The following is a 25,876-nucleotide window of genomic DNA, read 5'->3' as shown; positions in this document are numbered from 1 at the left end:
CATTATTCTTTAGGTTCGAAAGAGATGTTCCATCAGTTATCGAGTAATTCTAATTTGTTCCTCACATGGCTTTTTTTTTTTTTTTTTTCTGCCGTGGTGCATTCTTATCGGAAAACGTCTCCTTAGCAACTTGGAGCATTTTGGAAAGAACCCAAGGTAAATAAAGCTGTCTGTGAACATCTGCTTTAATGCGCTAATCCTGTAGGTGGACTCTTGTGGTTGTTATAATAGTACCAGGGGTCAAAGTTATTAGTGCTAACTGCAGGGTCAGGTCAGTACATTCACACGGCAATATTGCACGATAATCTGTCATTTTAAAAGTAATTCACAGTTCCCTTTTCAAAAAGCCGTTCCCAAGCTATAAACTGTATAGCTGGTCCGGATCTAGTCAGAAGGCAGTGACAGATTCTTTCATGGATTTTTTGACTGCATGACCTGTCTTGTTGAAATGAAATGCGCTCTTTGTGAATCTTGGAAGAAGAAAATTATTTATTTGTTTATTGTTTGCTATCAGTAGCCAGAAGAACATTGTTCAGGATAAATTGCAAGGTTCCTGCTCAAATAGCTTACATTCAAGGGGGGCAAGCTTTTCTGTGGCAACGCACAGAGTTAAAGACACATTATTGTGCGCTGTGCCGTAGCGCGATGTGGGGTTTTGAAGAGAAAATCGCAGCACACATATAAGTGATGCAACCACTTTCTGCTGAAATGACCTTTTAGCACCTCCTCGGGGGTCTGTGCTGCTCCGTTTCACATGTGGAGTACCTGTTCCTCACTGGATAGAGGGATTAAAATAGAAGGAGAAAAATTAAGAAATGGGGGAAGAAAGAGAGAGAGACCGGGAGAGAGAGAACAGGAGAAAGATGGGAGAAGATGATGAAAAGGCAGGGGCAGGGGCGATGGAGGTGGAAGAAATTAAAATGGATTAAAAAAAGGGGAAAAAGGAGGGACAACAGATGAAAGGTCTACATTTTCATATTTGGTAAACTGTTTTAATTTGAACATTTTTAAGAAGAACTTTCATGCTCTATAAAACGGCAGCAATAATAAGTATCCTGCCATAAGTTACTTCTAGGGATGTGTAGGACCAAGATTTTTGTTTTGCTTCTTTTTTCTAGGGGTGTGCATTTGTTCCCTACGAATATTCGTGGAGAAGCGAAACGTATCGCGATTCCCCACGAATACAACAAATCTTTGCCGAATTATTCGGCCGTCTAAAGGAGCCAATTTAAACAAAACCCCCCCACCCTCCTGACCCCCCCCAAGACTTACCAAAACTCCCTGGTAGTCCAGCAAGGGGTCCAGGAGCCATCTCCTGCACTCACACCCTCGGCTGCCTGTTTCAAAATGGTGCCGATAGCCTTAGCCTTTGACGTAGTATGTCACAGGGGCTACCGGTGCCATTGGTCAGCCCCTGTCACATGGTAGGAGCAATGGATGGCCGGTACCATCTTGTGCTCCTACCATGTGAAAGGGGCTGACCAATGGCACCAGTAGCCCCTGTGACATAGTAAGGGCAAAGGCTATCGGCGCCATTTTGATTACTGGCAGCCAATGGCCCGAGTGCAGGAGGTTGCTCCTGGACCCCCGCTGGACTTTTGGCAAGTTTTGTGGGGGTCAGGAGGGTCCCCCAAGACTTGCCAACAGTCCCTGGTGGTCCAGCGGGGTCCGGGAGCGATCTCCTGCACTTGAGCCGTTGGCTGCCAGTAATCAAAATGGCGCCGATAGCCTTTGCCCTTACTATGTCACAGGGGCTACCGGTACCATTGGTCAACCCCTGTCACATGGTAGGAGCACAAGATGGCGCCGGCCAGCCATTGCTCCTACCATGTGACAGGGGCTGACCAATGGCACCGGTAGCCCCTGTGACATAGTAGGTCAAAGGCTATCGGCGCCATTTTGAAACCGGCAGCCAAGGGTGTGAGTGTAGGAGATGGCTCCCGGACCCCCCGCTGGACCACCAGGGAGTTTTGGTAAGTCTTGGGAGGGTCAGGAGGGTGGGGGGTTGTAGTTAATTTAATTTTAGCCAGGAAACGAATAAGAATTAACATATAAACGTATCGGGGGCCCCCCTTATCCAATGCAACATATCTGCCCCCCCAACAAATACGAATCCCGAATGCAACGTATGGCGTCCCTCTGCACATCCCTACTTTTTTCATTTGGTTTAATGGAGTTTTTTTTGTTTCATTACTTTACTGAACAAACCCCCCCCCCCCCCGCCACCATTATATCTCCCAAAATTTTCAAAATGACCTCACCCCCTAAAAAAAATAATAAAAAGGCTTCCCTGAGGCCTTCTGGCACCCTTCCATCACTATGAAAGACAGCTGGGGCATCTATGACCCTCTTCAACCCCTCTCCTGACCCCCCTCCCAACCCTCAAAATAAGCCTCAGGGTTTGGGCGACCCATATAACTTAAGGGCACTGGCTGCACCTGAGAGCAGTGCTGTTTCTTCTTGTATAAGGTAGTTTTAACAGAGCCATTCAAACATCCCAGCAAGCTGTCTGCACAGCAATGTCTATAAAACCAATGTTTTTCTATTTCACAAAAGAGAAACAAAAGATGTGGGAAAACCCTCTTGCTTAAGTGCATAGCCAGATCACAAAAAAATGCAGTAAATAGAAACTGAGTCACCAAAAGTTATTTTGGGGTCTGGGCAATACAGGCTAGTATGTTTGTTAAGGCTGTTTAGCATGTGCTAAAATTAGGATGCTATGCAATAAGGCTTTATCGTGCACATTAAAATGGTCTGAAAATATGTTGGTGGGAGCTCGCTAAAATTGGCATCTCTCTGTGTAAATGAAGAAAGGTCGCATGCACATAAGGCTCTTCACGCTCTATTTAGCTAGCACTCGCTAAGACCTAAAATTCAACACCTGTCTCAAATCAGACGATAAATTTGTATCATGAAATCTAAGGCCCAAAAATGCCTAGGCCTGTTCAAAATCCCCCTGCTATCTGGCCCAAAATGAAAGAACTGGTGAATATGGGAGATTTCCTCTTCCCCTGTACTCAACAAATTACAAGCTGCCTCCTTCAAATCCCTCTCGACCAGCATAACACAGCTCCCCCTCTAAGCGTTATTAGGTATTCCCCCACCCCAGCCCCTCCTCAACCTCTCCTATTCTTCCCCTTCCCCCTTCCTCTCCTCCACTGCTGACTGGGCCGATAGAAAGACTAGGAGAGCTAAAAGAGCAGCGATTCCTCAGGCCAGGTCCTTCTCCTTTGGTATTTCGGACCAGACTCACATTTTGAATCATTCAGGACACCATACTGCTTTGTGGTTCAAAACACCAATCAGATCCCCGGTGGTAAAGAAGGAGGACTCATTCTGATGTACCGCTGCTCTTGGGGATTTAAACCTTTTACTGCTGGAAGCTGGGAATGAACATTAAGGTCTGGATCTGTAGGGTACTTATTCTGTCACGGCATATGAGCCTTTGGCTGTGGCGTGGTTGACACAGCCAGGCAGGCAAACCCACTAGGCCCACACCAACAGCAGGTGGACATGTTCCAAATGGGACAAGATCTGGGCTTCACCTCTACCAGCCCCATTCTCTGCAGGTTGAGCCCTTGGGTTCCAGGGGCCGGAAGAGCTTAGGCGAGGGTCCTGTATGGAACGGTCAGGGCAGGCAGCAATCAAGTGTCAGAGTTCAGGTGAAGGTCAGGGCAGGTGGAGATCAAGCAGTGTCAGAAACCAAGCCAGGGTGAAGAACCAAGAATCAGTCAGTCAGAGAAGAAAGAGGAGACAAAGGCAAGAACAGTCAAGACAAATCAGGACAAACGAGACAAGGACAGGCAAGACATGGACTAGGTCAAGGCAAGGCAAGGAACAGGGCTAGAACAAGGCAGGGCAGGAGCCAGAGCCAGAGCAAGACAAGGCAGGAACAGGAACAAGATGAGGCAGGAACATGGAGCAACATGCACTGCAGGCTAGGCAGGAGGACCTGTTGCTGAGGTGAGGTCTGGAAGCTCTACTTGCATTCAAATAGCCTGGAGGGGCTGATGACATCAAGGGGCACTGTGCTATGCTTCCCTCAGTGGGGCATACTTATCCCACGTTGGAACGCATACGCCTAAGGAGCATCCTGGGTGAGTGCGGCCAGCCATGACCACAGCTGCAGCCACCCATGTGTTACATATTTATTTAAAATAGTTACTGCCTGCCTACCTACAATTCTAAGCAGGTCACAATTTTACATCCATAGAAAACAAACAGTAAACACAAAATCCAATTTAAAATCACATTTTCGGAGAGCTCGTCATTGATGATCAAAGACTTCCAAATCACCATTAACTACATTACTAGTCAAAACCAACTATCTAGTACAGCTCGTCTAAGGCTTGCTGAAATAAATACATTTTCAGCGATTTCCCAAACTTCAGAAGAAGAAGACTCTGTTTTCAATTCATTCGGCAGGGATCATCCACTCTGAGCATCATCGTGGATAACACTTTAAAATCTTCAGCTCAGTGTGCTGCAGCAATCAAAAAAGCAAATAGAATGTTAGGAATTATTAGGAAGGGAATGGTTAATAGAACGGAAAATGTCATAATGCCTCTGTATCGCTCCATGGTGAGACCGCACCTTGAATACTGTGTACAATTCTGGTCGCCGCATCTCAAAAAAGATATAGTTGCGATGGAGAAGGTACAGAGAAGGACAACCAAAATGATAAAGGGGATGGAACAGCTCCCCTATGAGGAAAGGCTGAAGTGGTTAGGGCTGTTCAGCTTGGAGAAGAGACGGCTGAGGGGGGGATATGATAGAGGTCTTTAAGATCATGAGAGGTCTTGAACGAGTAGATGTGACTCGGTTATTTACACTTTCGAATAATAGAAGGACTAGGGGGCATTCCATGAAGTTAGCAAGTAACACATTTAAGACTAATCTGAGAAAATTCTGGAATTTGTTGCAGGTGGTTAGTGCAGTTAGTGTAGCTGGGTTCAAAAAAGGTTTGGATAAGTTCTTGGAGGAGAAGTCCATTAATGGCTATTAATCAATTATACTTAGGGAATAGCCACTGCTATTAATTGCATCAGTAGCATGGGTTCTTCTTAGTATTTGGGTAATTGACAGGTTCTTGTGGCCTGGTTTTGGCCTCTGTTGGAAACAGGATGCTGGGCTTGATGGACCCTTGGTCTGACCCAGCATGGCAATTTCTTATGTTCTTATGAGCAATCTCTTCCTAGATTTAGTCAAAAGAACCTGCCTAACAGAAGGTGCCTCCAGTAACGATGACTTTACTACATTTCGACTCTGCAGGCAGGGAGAAAGCGTAGCATCAAGCATAAATCCTAGATCACTTACTTGATTTGAAATCACAATCTTCATATCACTAAAGGTCAACTTAGTAGGGATACCAATTCCAGGGAAATGGGCAAGATACAAAATCTCAGTTTTATTGATATATAATGATAGTCTGTGATCTTTCATCCAATTAGAAAGTGCTGCAAGGCAACTTGCAATCTTAATAAAAGCCTCAGTGACATGGATGAAATAGGGACATATAACTGAATATCAGCACCATAGACTATACCCGACACCCAAACTGGCGAGTAGTTGACAAATAGGAAAAATATAATGTTAAATAAGGTGGCATGAAGAGCAGACCCTGGTAAGACTGGGGAATACGGAAGATTGGGACAGGCAAGAACTTGTAAAAACAAGCCTATACTTTTAAAGCTCTGGATCAAAATGTTATTATTAATGGTGTGAAAAGCTGATGATATATTCGATAAAACTAAGAAAAAAATTGGACCGCTATTAAATCTTCTACAAAATACATCAAGAGTAGACAGCAATAATGTTTCAGTGCTATAACCAGTACAAAACCCAGATTGAAAATAAAAGCATGCAACTGCTTTAATACTACCTTTATTTCCTAAGACTTTTGCCAGAAAAGGCAGTGAGAAAACGAGATGGACCTGGATTGGCCACTGTCGGAGATGGGGTGATGGGCTCAAAGGACCCAGGATGACATGTATTCTGTTCTTAGAAAATTAAGTTCTCCCTTCTTTCATCTCATTTTAAGCCATGGTGGTGGACCACTCTGCCGGTAACTGGACCGATTATCACAAAGGCTGGGTCCTTTCTCCTTGCTTTCCAACAGCAGGATGCGTACGTATGTGACATTATGGGAGTGGAGCGCTTGCAATCTACTTGCAGTTCATAATTGTCAGGGAGCTTTGTTGCATAGCTTCTCCTTTCACACTTAAAACTAACAGATGTATCAGATGAATTTAGAAGCATTTTGACAGCAGTTCTGAGCAACAAATCATGACTGAATGTGTTTTGGAAATTAAGTTTAAGAAAAAACTTTTTTGGCATTTTTGGAGTTGAATTTTCTTTTCCCGCTTAATAATTTTCATGTGAATAAAAAAAGGTTTTGAGCAATCTTTTTATTACATTTTCAACATGCATATAATACTATATAGTAGGGATGTGAATCGGGCTTCGGAATCCAGTGCTCCCTCCATGTGACAGGGGCCGGCCAATGGCACAGATACCCTGTTACATGGTAAGGGCAAAGGCCATCGGTGCCATTTTTATTAGTGGCAGCCGAAGGCCCGAGAGCAGGAGATCGCTCCCGGGACCCCCACTGGACCACCAGGTACCTGTAAAATGTTTTTTGGGGGGGTCGGGAGGGTGGGGGAAGCAAAGGGATTAGTTTTAAAGGGTCGGGGTGGGTTTTTTGTTTATCGGCTCGGGCACAGCCGATAAAACCGTGATCGGGCCTGATGAAAAAAAACCCACATGTGAATCGGAACCGGAATCCGAACCGATTCCGGTTCTGATTCACATCTCTATTATATACCTATTTCTGTATTCTTTTCAGGTCTTATTACACATTGATGCTGAAGAAAGATCATGCTCAATTACAAATAGGGCTTCTGATTATCAGTTAAAACCAATAGACCCCCAATTGAATATTCCCAATGCGAAAACCGTGGCAACTGGCTTTAACCATAAACACCACTGAGAGATAGGGTTGCCAATTTGCTCTGCCCCTGTCCCTCTCCTCTGTCTCCTTCTGATCATCCTCTCTTCCTCTCCTCTAACCTTCCCTGCCATGGAACTTTTCCGCTGAAGCTAGGGCCAGTTTGAGGCTTGATTGCAGTGGCAGCTCTGAAGGTGTGCAGGCCAAGGACTGAGCCAGAGTATCCTCTGTTCCCAGGCCCCGCAGTAGCTAATAATCCCCTCTTGGCATCCATACAGGAGTTGGGGCCTGGGAGTAGAGTGCACACTGGCTTGGTCCCCAGCCTGTGCACCTTCAGAGTGTGTGTTACAGCTGCTGCCAACACCACCCCTGCAAACAGGTGTCAGATCAACACTAGCTTTAGAGGTAATGTTCTGCTTAGTTTGGAGGGCTATACTGGTGGTGGGAGGGATTGCTGGGCCTGTGCTATGGGGAGAGGATGGGAAAAGAGTGCAGGGACTGGGGAGGGGAGGGGTTGGCTATGATGGGAGAGTGTTGGGGCTGTGCTGGGTGTGGGGAGTGTGCTCGATGGCAGATGGGAAGAGCACTGGAACTATAGAGGGCTATTCTAGGAAGGCAGAGAGTGCTGAGGCTATTGGGGGAGGGGGCTGTGCTGGGGCGATGGGGGAGAGACCATTGTAAGCAGGTCTTCTGATTAATAAGTGCTTACAAAATATATTGTTAATTTAAAATAACCCAAAAAAAAATATTTTAAATGTTACACCACCTCCCAATACATAGTACAGCAACACAAAAATACTGGAAAACATCTATTTTAAGCAGCTACAAGAAAGAACCCTAATTAGCTGAAAGAATAAACTCCAAAATTACATTTTATAAATGCCTAAAATCAGAAGCCCTAATTATAAATGTATGTGAGGGCAAAGTAATTAAATAAGAAGTTCTTATGAGCAAATTTGCATTGCACATTGGCCCTTTTATCCCACCTGCATTGCAGCCTGCAGCCAGTTTTCAAAGGGAATGCACCCGTGCATTTTTCCCCTTAATTAGCAGCTGCAAAGAACTTGCGCTAAAAGTGCCTGCGTAACCTTGCATCTTCTATTTAAGCGAGCAGCGGAGAGAAGGGGGCAGGGCCAAAACAATTTGGGTGTATTTGAAAATCTCATGCACGTGTGCTGTTTTAATCTTCCCCCACCTAAACGTGCGTCAGGAAAGCTTCTCTTTAACCCAGCTCAAACAGTACACACGCTGCGGAAGCCAGCGTACACTTCTGGCCGGGCAGTCAGAAGAGGTCCGTTTTTAGCCAGGCCAATTTATCTGAGTAAAGGACTTCTACAGTGATCCTTCCTAAGCCTCATTGGTTGTTTGATCTGAAAGCAGTGACACAGACCTGGGCATGTGATATTAAGAGTTGAGCATTTAGACCCAGCGTTACTAGCAACTACTTATATACATCAAATATATCATCTGGCCACCGATTGGTCATTCTTTAAAAACGCAAGGGAGTTAATATTCAGTCATTGGCTGGCTTGCAAAGTTAGCCACACAAACTTATCCAATTAACTTTGGCAGGACATTCAGCGGCACAGTTGCACCATTGGTTATACCTAATTATTTTAAAGTTAGCCAGAAAACCTTATTCTGCTAACTTTCGGATTACTCTAAAACATGATCAGAGTTAGCCAGATAAGTTATCCGGCTACCTGTGAATACTGGAGTTAGTCAGATAACTTATCTAGCTAACTTTACTCTGCCCCAGAACACCCCACGTTATCTGACTAAAGTATAGGCGAGGAAGAGGCAGAAATATTCAAAAGCTCACTATTAGCCAAATAAGTCACAAGTTATTGGGCTAAATGTTACTGACTAAGGATCCCGTATAAGTCCTGATTACAACACACAGTAGCATAACGGATGGCAGCAAATAAAGATCCACTGGCCCATCCAGTCTGCCCAGTTCTCTTCCTCTCTGGCTCTCTACCATTTGAGGTAAATGAGCATAAAAATTCCTATACTTAAACCAATACCATCTTCTCCTTCCCAACACCCCCACCCTCCCCTTCCCTTCCTCTCAACCCTGATCCTATTGCTGTCTTCTGTATCTGACCCATACATTCTGTTACAGTACTACCTCTGCCACCTCTGCTTTGAGGTCATTCCAGGCCTTGTCATCTTTTCTTGTTGGTTCTTACAAGCCCCATACATATATCAACATGCAGGCCCCCCTCCGAGTCTTGCCAACAAGATTTATAATAATCCAAAAGGCCACCTTGAGCTTGTGGATGTTAAGGTTATAACTCAATACGCAGAAAAGCATGTGAGAAGAAAGCTCCATGTGCTGGCTTTTGATTACAGCTTTTCTCTCTGCTGCCATGCCACTCCATCAGCATGGCCCATAGCCAGGCACCAATATGCGCTCCCTTACAAGCCCACCAATATAACATGTACTCTGCTGTGGGAAGACAATAGCATATAATGTACGTATAAGGAAACGTTGCCATAAATTGTAAAAGATACAGGGGAAAGGAGGAAAGAGATATTATACTGTAGAGAGTTTCCAACAGGGAATATCATATAATTACAAGAACATGACTGATACAGGATTGGTCTTTGTAGGAAAATCTCTCTATAATAGTGCAGTGTGGATAAAGCATATTTCTTTTTCATTGCACAACACAAATGCCTTGTCATTTTTTCTGAAATAACCTCTCTGCCCCTGAAGGGTTTATGAATAGTCTAGACAGTACCCACTGTTAACTTTGCCAACTGTTTATTTTGTATGCACATGCTTCTCTGCTTTGTTTTGGATTATTTTTCTGGCCTGATAGTTTCCACCAATTCCTTTAGCCTACTAGTTAAACTGGAGCCAGTCATTATGGAGGAATAGATAGAGATTTATATAGAGGATATTCTTAGAATTGCTGTGAAAGGAGAGGTGCTAATACCAGGGGATTTGAAGCTGCTCGATGTTGATTGGGTCTTCTAGAAGCAGGGAGATGCTGGATCCTTTGCAGGGAGGTAACGGAACCCACACAAGAGAAGGTGATACTGGTGCTTTACCAATGGGGACAGTGTTTAGGCTGTTGTAGTGGACAATCATCTGGGATCCAGTGACCAATGGATTGTGAGGTTCAGTATTAAAGTGCACGAGACAAAGGCTCATTCAAAGGCAAGGGTTCTAGACTTCAAGAAAGCTAACTTTGCTAAAATGGAGGAGTACATGAAGGCCTGCGATACTTTAGAAAATGAGGCCCTAAGTTAGGTTTGCTAAGTTAAGCATTTATTTTCATCCGAACTTAGAAGCCTAAAACAGTGACTTTCAAACGGATTTTAAAAGCCCTACGCACGCCGAACTTAGAAGCCTAAAACGGTGACTTTCAAACTGATTTTAAAAGCCCTACGCACGCCGGGCCTAAAGCCCTGGGATGCGTCTAAGTCCTGGGGCTTCGAAAAAGGGGCGGGGTCAGAGGCCTCTGCCACAGCGGCCATTTGCTGCTGTGTTGGAGGATCGCGTGCCGGCAGGCTGCCAGCACGTGCAACTTGCGCCTGCCCGGAGCAGGTGCAAAGTTAAAGGAATTGGGGGGGTTAGGATAGGGCTAGGGGGCAGGAGGGTTAGGGGAAGGGGTGGGAAGGTTAGTTTAGGGGGAAGGGAAGTTCTCTCCCAGGCCGCTCCGATTTCTGAGTGGCCTGGGAGGGAATGGGGGAAGGCTGCGGGCATCGGTGCGTGCAAGATGCAATAGTGTGCACCCCCTTGCGCGCGCTGACCCCCAATTTTATAGCATGCGTGCGCATGTTATAAAATCAGGCGTACATGTGCGTGTACCAGGTAGCGCACGCACATGTACGCCTGCGCGTATGTTTTAAAATTTACCCCTATGAGTTTGAGGATATCCCTGTATTTTGCAGCAGGGACTAAAAGAAGGAGGATGTGCTTCCTGAGCTCTATTAAAATTGTGCAGGGCTAATGCATCCAGCTCCTTAGAGAGTAGGGGCTCTGAAACTCAGTCCTTCGTGGCAGCAATCCAGTTGGGTTTTCAGGATTTCTACAATTGAATATATAAGAGATCTATTTGCATATATTGCCCCTATTATATGCTAATAGAGCACATAAATATTCATTGTGAATATCCTGAAAACCTGGCTGGATTATGGCCCCTAGACACGTTTTGTCCCCCTGCTGTAGGGCATGCATGAGCTCTAGGGAAGCTGTGTCAGAAAACCCTAATTGGATCTTCTTCAGGGGATATTAACGCATCTTTTCATTGTAACTATAACAGTTTGCAATACACATTTTTTAAAACAATTACAAAACACACTTCCACTTTTTTTTACCAAATGTTTGGCTTCACCAGAGAACATTAATACATTCTTATAATAATACCAACTTCCAATGGCATACACCATATGGTCTAAAACTATTATGAAGTATGGCGTTATACAGATCTCACACGATCTTATATTATCTTGCACAATCAATACTCCATTTAAAATGGAAACAAAAAATTCAAATATAAAATATGATAAAGATTCCAAGTAATCATATTGATGTGCCCACATAAAATACAAATAAGTTTACTCATGTACTAGTTATTTGTTTCTATATATAGTGCTAACATCTCCCTAATGCCATACTTCGATAGTTTGTAACATATATATACTCAAAACCAAATGTTTCAAAAATGAAATCATACAAAATTCACTGTCAAAATATATAGTATACAGTTACTTAAAATTCTTTATCATGGCATTTTTTAACCATCTTCTTCTTGCATTAGTGACCTGCCATGCATGAAAATGGTGGAATATGTCTAGAAAACCCGTGCCTACACACACTGATTCACTAACCTTTATATTCATTCTCACATCTAACCACACCTACTATGATGTAACTACTCCAACATCCCAATCCAAAACAACTATTTGTAATCCTAAAGTACTACTACAATTACTTGTAATCCTAAAAAGAGATATATCAAAATTTCTTCCAATGGCTGATCCCATCCATTACGATATCACTCAAACAACTAATCAATCAAAACCACTATTTATGATCCAAGAAAATGTATCACCTTTTTAAAGATATTTAACCCTCTATTATGTTTTTGTAAGGATGTGAACCCTGGGCCGAGATGAGAGGTGTCTCCGCCCACAGGGAGGAGCCCTGTGAGCCTCACCATCGGTAGGCGCGGTCTCAGTGGCATGGGACACAGCTGTATGATAGAGTATTATGTAGGAAGGAAAAGCAGGGCCCGCAGAGCAGGAGATGCAGATAGTACAGTTCTGAGCAGTGGGGTATACCCAGGGTGATACCACTGATGTGAAGATCCGGTAGTGGCCCACAGAGTGGGGTACGCCAGGAAGTCCCTTCAGATGTGTATAGATTACCTCAGAAGTCCAGATCCAGTAGTGGCCCGCAGAGCAGGGTACGCCGAGGATGCCTGCACTGAAGATGATGATATAGTCTGATGTGCAGGAACCCGGAAGTGGGTCCTGTAGCTGGTGCAGCAATACCCTGCAGCACAGGGTATACTGGAGCAACTTCCACTGAAGAGGAAACAGTAGTGGCCCGAGGCATGGGGTACACCGCAGAGAACCTTCAGTGAAGCTGGTATCATTGAAGTCTGTAGTAAAGTACTCACAAGAGGTAGTTCCAAGAGAGCATCCCGAGAAGCAGGTCAGGTAGTCCAAGGCAGGAAGGCCTTCCGAGGAAGCGGATAGCCAGGTACGCGGAAGGGCCCCCGAGGAGCAGGTACCCAGAGCGTCCACACGCCAAGAGAGTAATCTGGAACTGGAAGTCCAAGAATGGAGCGGATTCAGCAATGAGGGAACTCCTTGCTAACTCGTTGAAGCAAAGGGCCGGTCAGCTTAAGTACAGCAGCGAGTTGACGTCATCCGGAGGGGACACCCCCGAGGTTCCCGCCATGACGTGTACAAAGGAGGCCCTTGCGCGCGCGTATGCCTTAGGTGATACTGGAAACAAGATGGCAGTCGGCAGTGCCCACGCCATCCCAGGAATGCTGAGGAGGTTGGTGGTGGTTGGCAGATACTGCCATTCTTCCTAGGATTGACGGTGCAGGGAAAAAGGAGGTGAGCATGAGTGGTCGCAGCCATCTGCAACCGATGGGCATAACACCCACTCTATATCCTGATTATGGCCCCTCGGATACAGGGTATCCCATGCAAAATAAATCACTGTTCTCTTTGTAGCAGAATACAAGAGATATCTACATTAATGGTGGGGGTGGAAGGGAAATAGAACCAAGAGCTAAGAGAAACATATAAGAATGAGAGAAAAAATGTGTGAGGCTTGCTGGGCAGACTGGATGGGCCGTTTGGTCTTCTTCTGCCGTCATTTCTATGTTTCTATGTTTCTATCACCACTCTGCTGGCACACAATGCAAATTTAAACTCATCTATCGAGTGTTGTGCACTCCTCTAATGTTGTAAAAAAGGTTTTTCTTTGACCGTCCAAAATCAGCTGAGATATTCTAAAATGCGTGCTTGAATCACACATTTCATCTGACTAACGTATATCAAATTGAATGGACATAAAACTACATATATAACCTGAGATGTGAAACAAACATAATGACCAGAGAGGGAACATGCAAATAAGTAATCTCCAAAACATGAGAACAAACAATACATGAACCACACTTACAATGGCCCAAAGGGCCCAGTGATGATGATGACAAAGTTTGTACCATTGCAAATGTCATCTTATCAATCTATGTATTTATTTTGACATTTTATATACCGTCATTCCATGTATAGATCACAACGGTTTATAAGATGACATTCATAGTTATAAATTCAACAGACAAATATAAGCAAAAACAAAGCAAATGGTTACAATGTTGGTGTAATGACTGATTCTTCTTCAAAGCAAACATTGGCAAATTTTCAAATATATGATCGCCCGACAATATAGACCAATGAAGATGATATGCCTCACTCACATATTGATCCTTGTCCAGAATGGCTATGGCACTATCCTTATCTGTGGGCTTAATCACTATTGAAGTGTCCCATTTCAAATCATTAATAGCAATGAGTTCTTTTCTTGTCACATTATTATAGACTTGTGTATTCGATTCTTCTAATGAAGATATGTTTTGCAAAACTGAATTCTCAAAAATCATAATGAAAGGATCCTGAGGATCCGGGGCACCCAACTAGAATGCCTTACAAATTTAGGCTGAGTAACCATCTCAACACCTCCAGAAAAATACTTGGCAATTTTCAATCCACGAAAAACTTAAATAATTCTATATGTGTCTTGAATAGGCCATAGGCTGAGGTAGGGACAAATGTTAAATCTTTATTTAGAATATTTGGCTCATCATCAGTTAATGTGCACTTAGGCAAATTAAAGACTGTGTAGGCAGTTAGTCCTGATATCAACTGTTGCGGAAGCCTCTTGAGTGTGTGGTGGCTTGAAACGTTTGATACACATTCTTCTTGCCTCTCCAATTCTGTGACCTTAAAAAATGCAACATCTCATTGATTACAAGAGGGGCTTTATCTATCCCTGTGTTAGAAATAGGAAATCATATCATATAAAAGGTTTCCTTGTAGAGCCTATAGATGGAATCTTAACAGATGAAGAGATAAGGGAAGAAAGAAGCAGGAAAAGGAGAAGGTCTAATTATGATTCTATACCCTCTTTGGCATCTTTTCAGATCCCCTTCCCCAATAGTATCTAGATCATCAGTAGATGATGCCCATTTTTTAACAGGCAGCTTTTGGGAGAGGAGCAAAGATCTTGGTAATCATATGGGGAGAGCACATATGGGTTTTCAGAATAGACACATGAGGGAGGGGCCACTTCAGAAGACCCCTATTTTAACTGGCCCCCCAGTTGTAAATCTTTCCAAATGTGAATTAAATATGCCTGAAAAAGACCTCCTGAGCAAAGAGCTCTCAATTGTTCCAACAACCAGATGCAACGCTTTTCAGACCAGGGTTTATCTTTTTTGTTTCACTAGGAAATTAATGGTACAACATTTCTTTTCTAAGGATATTGCTAGATATACAGATTTGTCCTTAAATGAAAAGGAATGATAAATGGATTCCCCTGGCCCTATAGATTCATTGATATTCACATTTTAACAAGCTGTCCTTCGAGACATAGCGAAATTGGAAGTACGGAAAAGAGAATTTTTTTCAGGACCTAACTAAAGAAGAAAATATGGCTGAAACATTTGAGAGAAAACAGGGATATTGTAAAGTGGGATCAACAATGGTGTTGAACAGAATGGATTTCATTAATGAAATTAAGCAACAGCTGAGTGATCTAAGTTGTTATTTTTCTTTGAAAAGTGATCCTACCCCATCCATTTACAGTGACATACAGGAGGTTTTGGAGATAGGTGTATCAAGAGATTTTCTTACAAGCAAGGACAGGGATTTTTTGGAAGTTAAGTTTTCTGTTATTCCAACTATATACATACTACCTAAAATAGACAAATCCCTTGCTAATCCCCCAGACTGCCCAATAGTCTCTGCGGTTGATTCCATTTTGGTTGTCTATATTTCAGATTTATTTTTTTTTAAATCCTTCCTGGAAATGATCCCTTCTTATGTGCACAAATTCTTCACACATAATAAGGATTTTGAATGAGATTCAATGTGATTGTTCTGATTTAAGTTTTGTCACTTTAGACATCGAATCATTATAGACTAACATCCCATAAGAAGAAGCTATAGAGATGATTAGAAAAACACTTAAGTGGATTTATATGTACATTTGCCAAGATAGCACTCACAAAGAATTATGTTCAATTTCAGGGCACTTTCTATCAATAGATTAAAGGAACAGCTATGGCCCTGATTTTGCCAATCTCCAGGTAGCAGATTATGAGGACAGTTTTTTTGACAACACACCCATTTCAAAATAACATCATCCTTTGGAAAAGATACATTATTTATTTATTTATTTATAGATTTTTCTATACCAGCATTCGAGATTAGGAACCCCATCATGCCGGTTTACAAATAACAAGAGGGTGTGCACAAAAACAGAACATAAACAAGTGCAAAGAAATAAAAGTTACATTACAACAGGGTCATAAAACTGGGGAGAGAATTAGAGTAAGATAGTTGAGTAGTAAAGATGATTTATTTACATTAATAATTTACATAATATTGTGTAGTGTCTTATAAGATGTTACTGTCTTTCAATATGGATCTGGGAAGGCTTGCTTAAATAGCCATGTCTTAAGCCTTTTTCTGAAAGTAGGAAGGCATGGTTCTTGTCTTAGATCAGGAGGAATAGAGTTCCATAGTGAAGGTCCGGCTGTGGAAAAGGCTCGGTCTCTGTAGGTTAGGTGGTGAGTGGTTTTGGTTTGTGGAACAAGGAGTGATCCTTTGTAGGCTTCTCTGATGGGTCTGGTGGATGTGTGCTTTCTGAGTGGAATTTGAAGATTGAGGGATGCTTGGTGATGGATAGTCTTGTAGATGATAGTGAGGGATTTGTGGATAATTCTAAAGTGTATTGGCAGCCAGTGCAAGTTCTTGAGAATAGGAGAGATATGGTCTCTTCTCCTGGTTCTTTTTACATTGATTACATTCTTATACTGTGGAATAGTGACAGTAATATCCTGAATGAGTTTTATCAATGGCTGAACAGTAGAGAGCCACATTTAAAATTTCAAATGAATAGTGATAAGAGGAGGTTCCCTATTTAGATATTTTAATTTGGAAGAAAACTATTGGTTCTTTTTACAATGAGGTATCATAAACCAGCAAATAGCAACAAACTACTACATTTCTAAATCCAACATTATGGGCAATTGAAAGAGAATTTAACTATCAGCCAGTTTTTAAGACATAGAAGACTATGTACAACTAGGGAAGAATATGATTCTCAGACAGTAGACATGAAAGAAACAGTTTTAACTAGAGGATACCCAGAAGAGTGAATAACAAGGTTATTGGAGGGCCACCATCAGACAGGGATACATTGCTGAAAGTACAGATTGAGCAAATATAGATAAGATTATCTGTCCCATGCAGTTTTCTCACTTAGCCACAACTATTAACAAGATCCTGAGAAAATATTGGCACATAATATAAGGGATAAAGTGTTTCGAGAAATCAGACTTTGACGTCCCCTAAGAGAGGACATAATCTGAGAGACAGGTTGGTCGCTTCAGCTTTGGAACCTGAAGTAGATATTAGTTGAAATTTACCAAAAGGGCATTTCAGATATGGCAAATGTTCTCTATGTTACGAATGATGCAGACCTGCTCCTTTGTTCACCCAGTGTCTACTAAGAGATATGTGCTGAATGGTGTCTTGAATTGTAATTCAAACAATGTGCTTTACATTGTATTATGTCAGTGTAACTTACTGTTTATCGATAAAACTAGAATATTGTATATCTAGACTTCTGGAACATATCAAGAGGGGAATTAAGGAAGCTCCCTTGGTGGGTTGTATGTTATTTATCTCTATGTTTTATGTTATATAATTTTATACAGGACTGGATTTTAATAGCTACGCACAGGCGTAGATTTGTGCGCGCAACCCAGAGCACGCAAATCTACACCTGATTTTATAACATGCATGCGCCGAGCCCTAGGGGAGCCCCGATGGCTTTCCCCGTTCCCTCCCCCCCCCCCCCCCCCCCACCTTCCCCTATCTAACCCGCCCCCCAGCCCCACCTAAATCCCTCCCAACTTTATTTTGTTATTTATGCCTGCCTCTGGACCGGCGGCCTGCCCATGCCCCCGTCCCCTTCCCACCCCTTTTTCAAAGCCCCGGGACATATGCACGTCCCGGGGCTTGTGCACATTGCCGGGCCTATGCAAAATAGGCTCGGCGCGCGTAACACCCCTGCACGCTTAAATCCAGCCGGATTTACATGCGCAGAGTTTTTAAAATCTGCCCCTAAATGTTCAGCTGTTTTCTTTAAAGTTTTATCTCATAGCTTTGATTTAGTTTTGAGAATACCCTTGTACTTATTGTTTGCTTATTTATATATTTATACCTTTTTTATGTATACCACTCTGTTGGTTTTCATTTGGTTCATTGTGGTACTTTGTCTCTCACATTTTGTTTAGTTATAAAGTTTCTCCTGCTGTCACCATGTGATATTGTTGTTTGATTGTGACCAATAATGCTTTGGTCTCAGCTGGAATGTCCAATGTGTTTTAATGGACACGCAAACATTTATGTGATGTACACAGTCAACAGTTAAAGGGATGCCACCTGAGATCCATCCTCAAGAATAGAGGGTTGTGCAGGTTACACGTGCATGAGATACATTTGCATATACTGGAAACCTAACGACGGTCATTTTAAAATGAGCACGCAGGTGCCTGTACATGCATGTATTGGCACACGAGCAAAAGTATGCTGGAATTTTAAATTGTGCGATCACTTACATGCATATATTTTAAAATATACCAATCGCATATAAATATGCTCCTAATTTTAAGAAATTACTCGAGCAAAGCTATATCTTCCATAGGACCTTGTTGGCTTTTATGAGCATATGTAAGTGGATTTTAAAACATGCTCAAGCGAGGCACATTACCAATTTTTCAATTAGTCCACCAGTTTGTCCAGTTAATATCGAGTCTTTCAGACCCTGCGGTAAAGTTATGCGGATATCTAGCCTATGCATGCTGCGGTTTTTGGTTTTAAAATACAGAGTTACACGCGTGTTGGCCCTGTCCTGGAATGCTCATGCTCCACCCATGCCCCGCCCCCTTTACGCCTCCTTACTTTTATGTGCAAACGGGTACATACGCATGTAATTTGTGGCTTTTTAAAATCCAGCTTGCTCGCGCGTGGCTCACATACATGTGCATGTGGGCATTTTTGCCCAAGTAACGCTTTTGAAATCAACTTCAGTAGGTGCAAACTTATCACATGCATATATATTGTGCATCTCCAGAAAGCCTGGCTGGCTGTGGGATCCCCAGGATAGGCTTGGGGAAGTCCTGCTCTCAATTCACTGGGATTACAACCAAGACTGCCGAAGCCCGTTCCTTTTCATAGGGCCCTAATTGGTCATCCTGTCTGTGATGCGGAGTATAATGTTCAGTAGCTCAGCATGTGAAACGTTCAGCCAGAGGCTCTGTTAATAAAATTGTCAGAAAAAGTTATAGCGCACCAGAGGGAAATAATAACGAAGTTCACAGTTCCTGTTCAGACTCCGTGGCTGAGTCTTGCTGGGAGGGGACCCAGCTATACCTAAATAAGCAGTATGTAATCATCTGTAACGTGCCACTGTCAGAAGTATTGGCACTTTTATGAGCTGTAAAGTGTTTGTGAAGCTTTTTGATGTCTCATATTGATCAAAAGTGGTGACTATTATTTTTAAAAATCTGCTGCAAATTGATACAACATAATGAAATTCTTTGTGGCGTAGGAAGGAACATTATAAGTGACTGCCAAATGAAAGCACCAAGAAAGAAGCACAATTATTGCGATGCAAGAAAGTAAAGTTTTCTTTCTAAAGGTCTCTCAGCACAAAATTTAATATTATTTCTTTTTTTTTTTTCTAGGAACGAGTGGAATATCTCTTTCTCATAATTTTTACAGTGGAAGCATTTTTAAAAGTAATAGCATATGGACTTCTCTTTCATCCCAATGCATACCTCCGCAATGGCTGGAATTTACTAGATTTTATAATTGTCGTAGTAGGGTAAGTGCTTTTTACTTTCTCTTCTTTTTCATGTAATGATTCAGAAGTAGGGAACTCCAGTTCTAGAGCACCACAAGCTGGTCCGGTTTTCGGGATATCCACAATGAATATGCATAAGATATCATTGCATACACTGCCTCCATTTATGCAAATATTCATGCATATACATTGTGGATGTCCTGAAAAACAGATCTGGTTGTGGCCCTGCCAAGACTGGAGATGCCTACCCCTGTATCCTAAGCTATCAAAGAAAACACAGAATTCACTTTTTTCGTGCTTTAATGCTCCTCCCCCCCCCCCCCCCTCCATGGTTGCAAGGACTTACTAAGAAGAGGTTTTTTGTATGATATATTTTTTCATTTCTGTTTGTTTCTGTGCAATGTTTTTCTTTGTATTACGGTATGATTGAAATTGATAAATGAAAAGTTTAGGGAAAAAAAAAAAAAGCAAGCAAGAGACTTTACAAGTTGTGTGACATCTGTGGCCTGCGGTTTCTACCGAGCTTCTCACTATCCTGAAGGAGCATCACTGATCTTGAAACATAGCAAAATAGGGATAGATTTTAAAAGGCGCACACATGTTATAAAATCCTGGGTCGGCGCGCACAAGGGGTTGCACAGTTGTGCACTTTGCGTGCGCCAAGCTGCGCTGCCTTCCCCTGTTCTGTCCCAGGCCGCTCCAAAATCGGAGTGGCCTGAGAGGGAACTTCCCTTCCCCCTAGCCTGACCCTCCCATTCCTTTCCCTGACCTTTCCCCCCCCCAGTCCTACTTTAACCCCCCCCCCCCACCTTTATTTTTCCTTTTGCGCCTGTCTCTGGTCAGGCGCAAGTTGTGCGCACCGGCCCAGCGGCAAATATGGCTGCTGTGCCGGGAGCCTGACCCTGCCCCCGCCCCTTTAGTAAAGCCCTGGGTCTTTTGAAAATAGGCCCGGCACGTGTAACCATTTTAAAATCCGGCCCATAGTAAATAACGAGAGATAAAGAGCAAATGGTCCCTTCACTGTGCCCTGCAAAGTGTTCAGGCTTATAACTGCCGCTGTGTGCAGGTTACCCTCTTGCCTGCTTGTTCAGGGTTATAACTGCCACTTCATACAGGTTGCCCATATTAGAAAAGATTCCACATGTCACCCCAGTGCTTCATTTCTGTCCTCTTGCCACTAGGGATCCTCTGTGTTTATCCCACAACCTTTCAAATTCTGTCTCCATTATGGTCATCACCACCTCTCCAGGTGGGCATTTTAGGCTTCCAACACTAGGGCTGTGTAGCCAAAAATGGGTTTTTGGTTCATTTTGGGTTTTTCATGTTTTTTTTGTTGCATGTTTTTTTGTTTTGGTTACATTTTTGTTTCTATTTAGTATGCACTAAATCAAAATAATGTGCACTAAAAATTGAAAACAAAACAACGAATGCATATCCCTATCCTCTACCCTTATCATGTAAAACATAGAGAATATACTGTTCTGTCACAGAGAGACCGTTGACATCCATTAAAGCAGAGATCTTTAAAATATCAACTTGCCAGTTTCTTGTCTCTGTGTTTTGTTTTGTTTTTTTATCTCATTCACCCTTACTTGTTTACCCATTTGTATTCTTCCACCCCTATTCTCAGATGGCATCCCTTGGTAATTCTTGGAAACCCTTGTTGGCTCAAATAAATATTAAATAAAACAATTTCCAGATTTAAAGCCCTCCAAAAACAAAAATAAAACCGAAACAAAATTTTTGAGCCTGCATATTTGTAGTGCACAGTTACTGCCACTGAGCCTCTGGAAGGCCCCCTATTTACTTATATCTTAACACATTTTGGAATAAAACTGTGGACCTTTAATGACCAATATCCCATGTTTGTTTGTTTATCCAGACCCTAGCCAGAAATCCATTCTTGAATTGTTCATTCTGCTTTACATATTTCAGTCTCTTGCATGTCAGAGGTAATTATACGTTCTCTGATTGAATTAGACTTATATGGCTAAGTGTGCAGGAACATGCAAACCTTGAATCACTGATATCTGCTCAGCAATGAAAAAGGAACATTTTAAGGACTTTGCTTGCTTTAAACTATTCGCTGAATTATCAAACAATTGTCTAGTTCTGGTGCTTCAAGTAGTATTGTGTCCCTAAAAGAAGGGATGGAGCATGCATCCATTGCAACATTCAAAACATGCCTAACAATGAGAAATAGCCAGGGAAAGGAGATTTGAACTAGGGAATGGGAGGAGGCGGGTGGAAGAATGCCGTCATTAAAAGGCCCAGGGAAAACTCAGGTGAGCATATCAGAGCACGACGTGCTTGTCCCATGTGGCCTCCTATTCCACGTGAACTGATGCAACAGAAACCTCTGGGAATGGTTGCATGACCCAGCAGCCGAGATGAGGCTTCTTAGCAAGGGCCATCAACAGGTCCAGTTTTCAGGATTTCCAAAATGAATATTGATTAGATGCATTTGCATACATATGGTCTAAGAACATGTTTAATTTGCACAGCTGGGTTACCACGAATACCAGACCTGTCTGCTGTCCACCCGGCCTAGAGTTGAGGATTCCCTGAGCTAGAAAGTAAGCAAGAAAATATTGCAGAAAACAGATGAGGGAATGTGAATTGTGGAGGAAGCCATGGACAAAGGATCTCCAGAGATAAAAGAAAAAGAATAGCTGGCAGCGAATCCAAATCTGCAGAGCTGTCATACAATACATGGATTCGCTTTCAGAAAAGTCCTGTTCTGAATCTCATGCGGTATATGCTACAGCGAATTAATTTTGACAGCTTCTGCTGGATGCCACGTTGACCTCATGTCATAAGAATGTGGCTGTGATGTGAGCATTCGTGAATGTTATGTGCTGCAGGAAACTTTCTTTAGGTGACACTGTCGAAACTGACGGGCTACCCAGGTACCATCTTCCCTGCTGAGACCCTTAGCATGGATATGAAGAGGGATTTTAAAAAGTCTCAGGAGCTTAAATGAAAAGTGCCTAATATAATTTATTTATTTAACACTTTTCTATACCGACCTTCATGGTGGAGACCATATCAGGTCGGTTCACATCGAATAGGGGAACTGAACCAAGAACAGTAACCAAAAACAAAAGGTTGAACATGAAAAAGCAAATGAAAATGAAGCTTAAATGAAAAGTGCCTAATATAATGAAATAGATTGTTTTTATAGGTTAACATGAAAATAGTTTTCAGTTGCCAAGGGACCTAGTTTCTGGAGATAGCCGGCCAGTCTTTTTTTTTTTTTTAATTCCACCTCAGTGTAGTCGTGATTTCAGGCCTACGCATGCCATAATTCGTTGGCGTGTAAGCACAAAACCTGGAAAGGCCATAAGCCTCCTGCCAGAGCCTGGGTCGCTCGGCAGCTCTGTACCGAGAGTCAGGAGATGTCACACTACTGCTAGACATGGATATAGTGCTACCAGATATACACAGTACTGTGCTGAGACACATAAGAGACAGTGCCTGCTCGGTTGGATTGACAATCTAGTCGAGAGATTATAGACAAACCAAGAAGAGGTTTGGGAATGGGAAGGGGGGCCTTCCCGAAAGCCCCCCTCCCATTCCCAAAATCAAGACGTTTTGGTGGGATTTAATTGAGGAAAGGGACCATTCATTTATCTGAGTAAAGTGCCTGCCCTCTGAGAGTCCATGCAAGGAAAATAGGAAAGGGGGAGGGGCAACTGGTAAATCAGACCCCTTATTTGGGCATAAGAAGCCCCTATAAATACAAAATATGGAAATTAAGCCATAAACCCCCATTCAGATGAAGCTTATGCAACCAGATAGACACTTTAAAACCACAGCTTGCCTGACACTACGCCAAGCCAAGGCAGAGACAGTTCTGTTGACACCGATGTCTCTATCCTTTCTGTTTCCTTAGAGCAGTAACGTAGCCAAAACTGATGTTTGATTTGGTAGAGCCAGAGATTAATAAGGCAGGTGCTAAGTGGAACAGGGAGTGAGAGATGATGAACTTTCTCACTCACACAGATGCACTCTGTCTTTCTCTTACACACACCCACACACACACATGCACTCTTTCTCACTCCTTCCCTTTCCCCCCATTTAAATATCCTAACCCTTTCTTCCTTGCCAGCCTGACCCCCAGCACTCTCTCCCCACTCTCCTTCCAAGTCCAACCCAACCCCAGCATTCTCCCCTTTTCCTCCTCCTTCTAAGGATGCTGCTGTCCCTCTGCTGGCACACATTTGTCGATTTAGCCACCAGGGCTACTTCCTCCAACCTGTGCAGCCTGCTGCCTCCGTCTTTTTTTGACTTGTGAGTGGGCCCTTCATTTGCAAATTAGAGGCAGCCTCTTAGCACCTAAAATACAGACCAAGCTATCTCTACATCAGAATCAACCAACCAGAATATTCCATGAGTTTTAGAATTTCTTTTGGCTCACTTTTTAAGTAACATACACTAATGTGACAAGATTCACTATGAGCCAGATTTTAAAACTTACGCACGGGCATAGATTTGTGTGCACCAGGTTGCACACACAAATCTATGCCTGATTTTATAACGTGCGCACACAGCCGTGCGAATGTTATAAAATCCAGGGTTGGCGCATGCAAGGGTGTGCACACTTGTGCATCTTGCATGTGCTAAGCCCTAGGGGAGCCCCGATGGCTTTCCCTGTTCCCTCCGAGGCCACTCCGAAATCGGATCGGCCTCAAAGGCAACATTCCTTCTGCCGCCCCGCCCCCCAGCCCTACCTAAACCCCCCACCTAACCTTTGTCTTGTAAGTTGCGCCTGCCTCTGGACAGGCGTAGGTTGCGCGCACCGGCCAACGGCCAGCCCGCGATCCCGGGCACAGTGGCAAATGGCTGCTGTGCCTGGAGGCTCCGGCCCCGCCCCTTTTTTCAAGCCCCGGGACATACGCGCATCCCAGGGCTTGCGCGCGTTACCGGGCCTATGCAAAATAGGCTTGGGGTGCACAGGAGTGGATTCTCGGGGTTACGCGCATAACCCTTTGAAAATCCATCCCTATTTGTTTCATATGTAAGAAAACATAAGATTCCCTATTAGACGGTTTAAATCAAAAGTCTGGAGAGGTATAGAGAGATCAGTAAGAACTAGTTTGGGTTTTGGCTCTCCCAAGTGAGACAAAGCAGTTGATGTGCTCTGACAGTATATAAATCCCTGCCACCATCTTGGGGTGTGGATTCCTTAGTTTGCCTTTTAAGGGACAGCATGTCCTTTGCTGTCTTATATTTATGTTTCCTGGGAAAAGTACTTTGGGAAAAGACCTGGATAAAGAATTGGAGACAAAATGCCTTTCCCCTAATTTTATTCAAGGTTTGGAAACCTTTTTGTTGTCTGAGGTGGAATTTCATTCCAACCTTCCTGTCTCTTGCTTGTTTTTTTCCTTTTGAATAAGGTTTCTTTTTTCCCTTTTTAGAGTTTCACTTAGTAACCTTGGTCCCTGGGTCTAGGATACTTTTTCATCTAGAGAAAGCTGTGTCTTTCACCTAGAAAGAACCAGAAGATCAACCGTGTCATTATGGAGGAATAGATTCACATCCATAGCCAGAGAGAAGAAGTTTGGGAGTATTATTCCAGAGTATTTCACTGTTGACCTAGGTGACTGATACTTGGGATGAGAGAAGAAAGACATGCCAACTTGGTACTGCCAGAAGGAGGAGAAATAGGGAAGAATAATGGAGAGGTATAAGAACACAAGACTTTCCATACTGGATCAGATCAAAAGTCTCTTCAAGCATTAGGACCCTGCTCCTTCTTCCACAGGCTCTCTGTTGTCTCCAATAGTTAGAGTCCCTCTAGATTCTTATCATAGTACTCACAACTCAGTAGATAACACATGGAAAATCTTCCCATTTGCTTCTAGTGGACAGATACTGTGGGTCTAACTTCTGGACTGTGCGAGAAGAGGCACTCTTCCTCATACAGACAATTCTAGAACCGAGGAATCAGGTCAGAACAACTTCTCTTTTTCTCCCAGCTCCTTAATCTTCACTGCTTCTCTCTCTCAGTACAACTACACCAGTCTACGGAAATTCCCAACCGACTCCTTTTGGTGCCTTGTGGGAGGCATTTTTATACTCCCTCCTTAGCCCCAAACACTTTTTAGGAAGGTATTCACTATCACTCATTAGAAACATATCCACTCTTTGGACCTCCCCCTGCCAGAAGGCAGGGGGAGGTCCATCTACTGTAACCTTTAGTAGGGCCTAAGCTTTCCTACAAAAATATATGCAGCTTCCAGGGCCCCTCCCAATCCCTCCCTTCCTCCTCCCATCTGTGACCCCAACTA

At 43.1% G+C, this 25,876-nt stretch overlaps 1 protein-coding gene across 17 annotated transcripts in view; it reads left to right on the top strand.

Annotated features, from left to right (window-relative positions):
• The window catches only part of CACNA1C (calcium voltage-gated channel subunit alpha1 C), a 1,539,476-nt gene that overhangs the window by 899,568 nt on the left and 614,032 nt on the right, over positions 1–25,876 (top strand). For all 17 annotated transcript variants that reach the window (XM_029599882.1, XM_029599881.1, XM_029599874.1 and 14 more), the window contains one exon: positions 19,465–19,604. In XM_029599882.1, coding sequence (XP_029455742.1) covers positions 19,465–19,604 — 140 coding nt within the window. The remainder of the gene's footprint in view (positions 1–19,464; positions 19,605–25,876) is intronic.

The sequence above is a fragment of the Rhinatrema bivittatum genome, chromosome 4 (genome assembly GCF_901001135.1).
Source record: "Rhinatrema bivittatum chromosome 4, aRhiBiv1.1, whole genome shotgun sequence".
In the NCBI taxonomy this organism is placed as follows: domain Eukaryota; kingdom Metazoa; phylum Chordata; class Amphibia; order Gymnophiona; family Rhinatrematidae; genus Rhinatrema; species Rhinatrema bivittatum.
The sequence above is the reverse complement of the archived record's forward strand: the minus strand, read 5'-3'. Positions and strand labels throughout refer to the sequence as shown.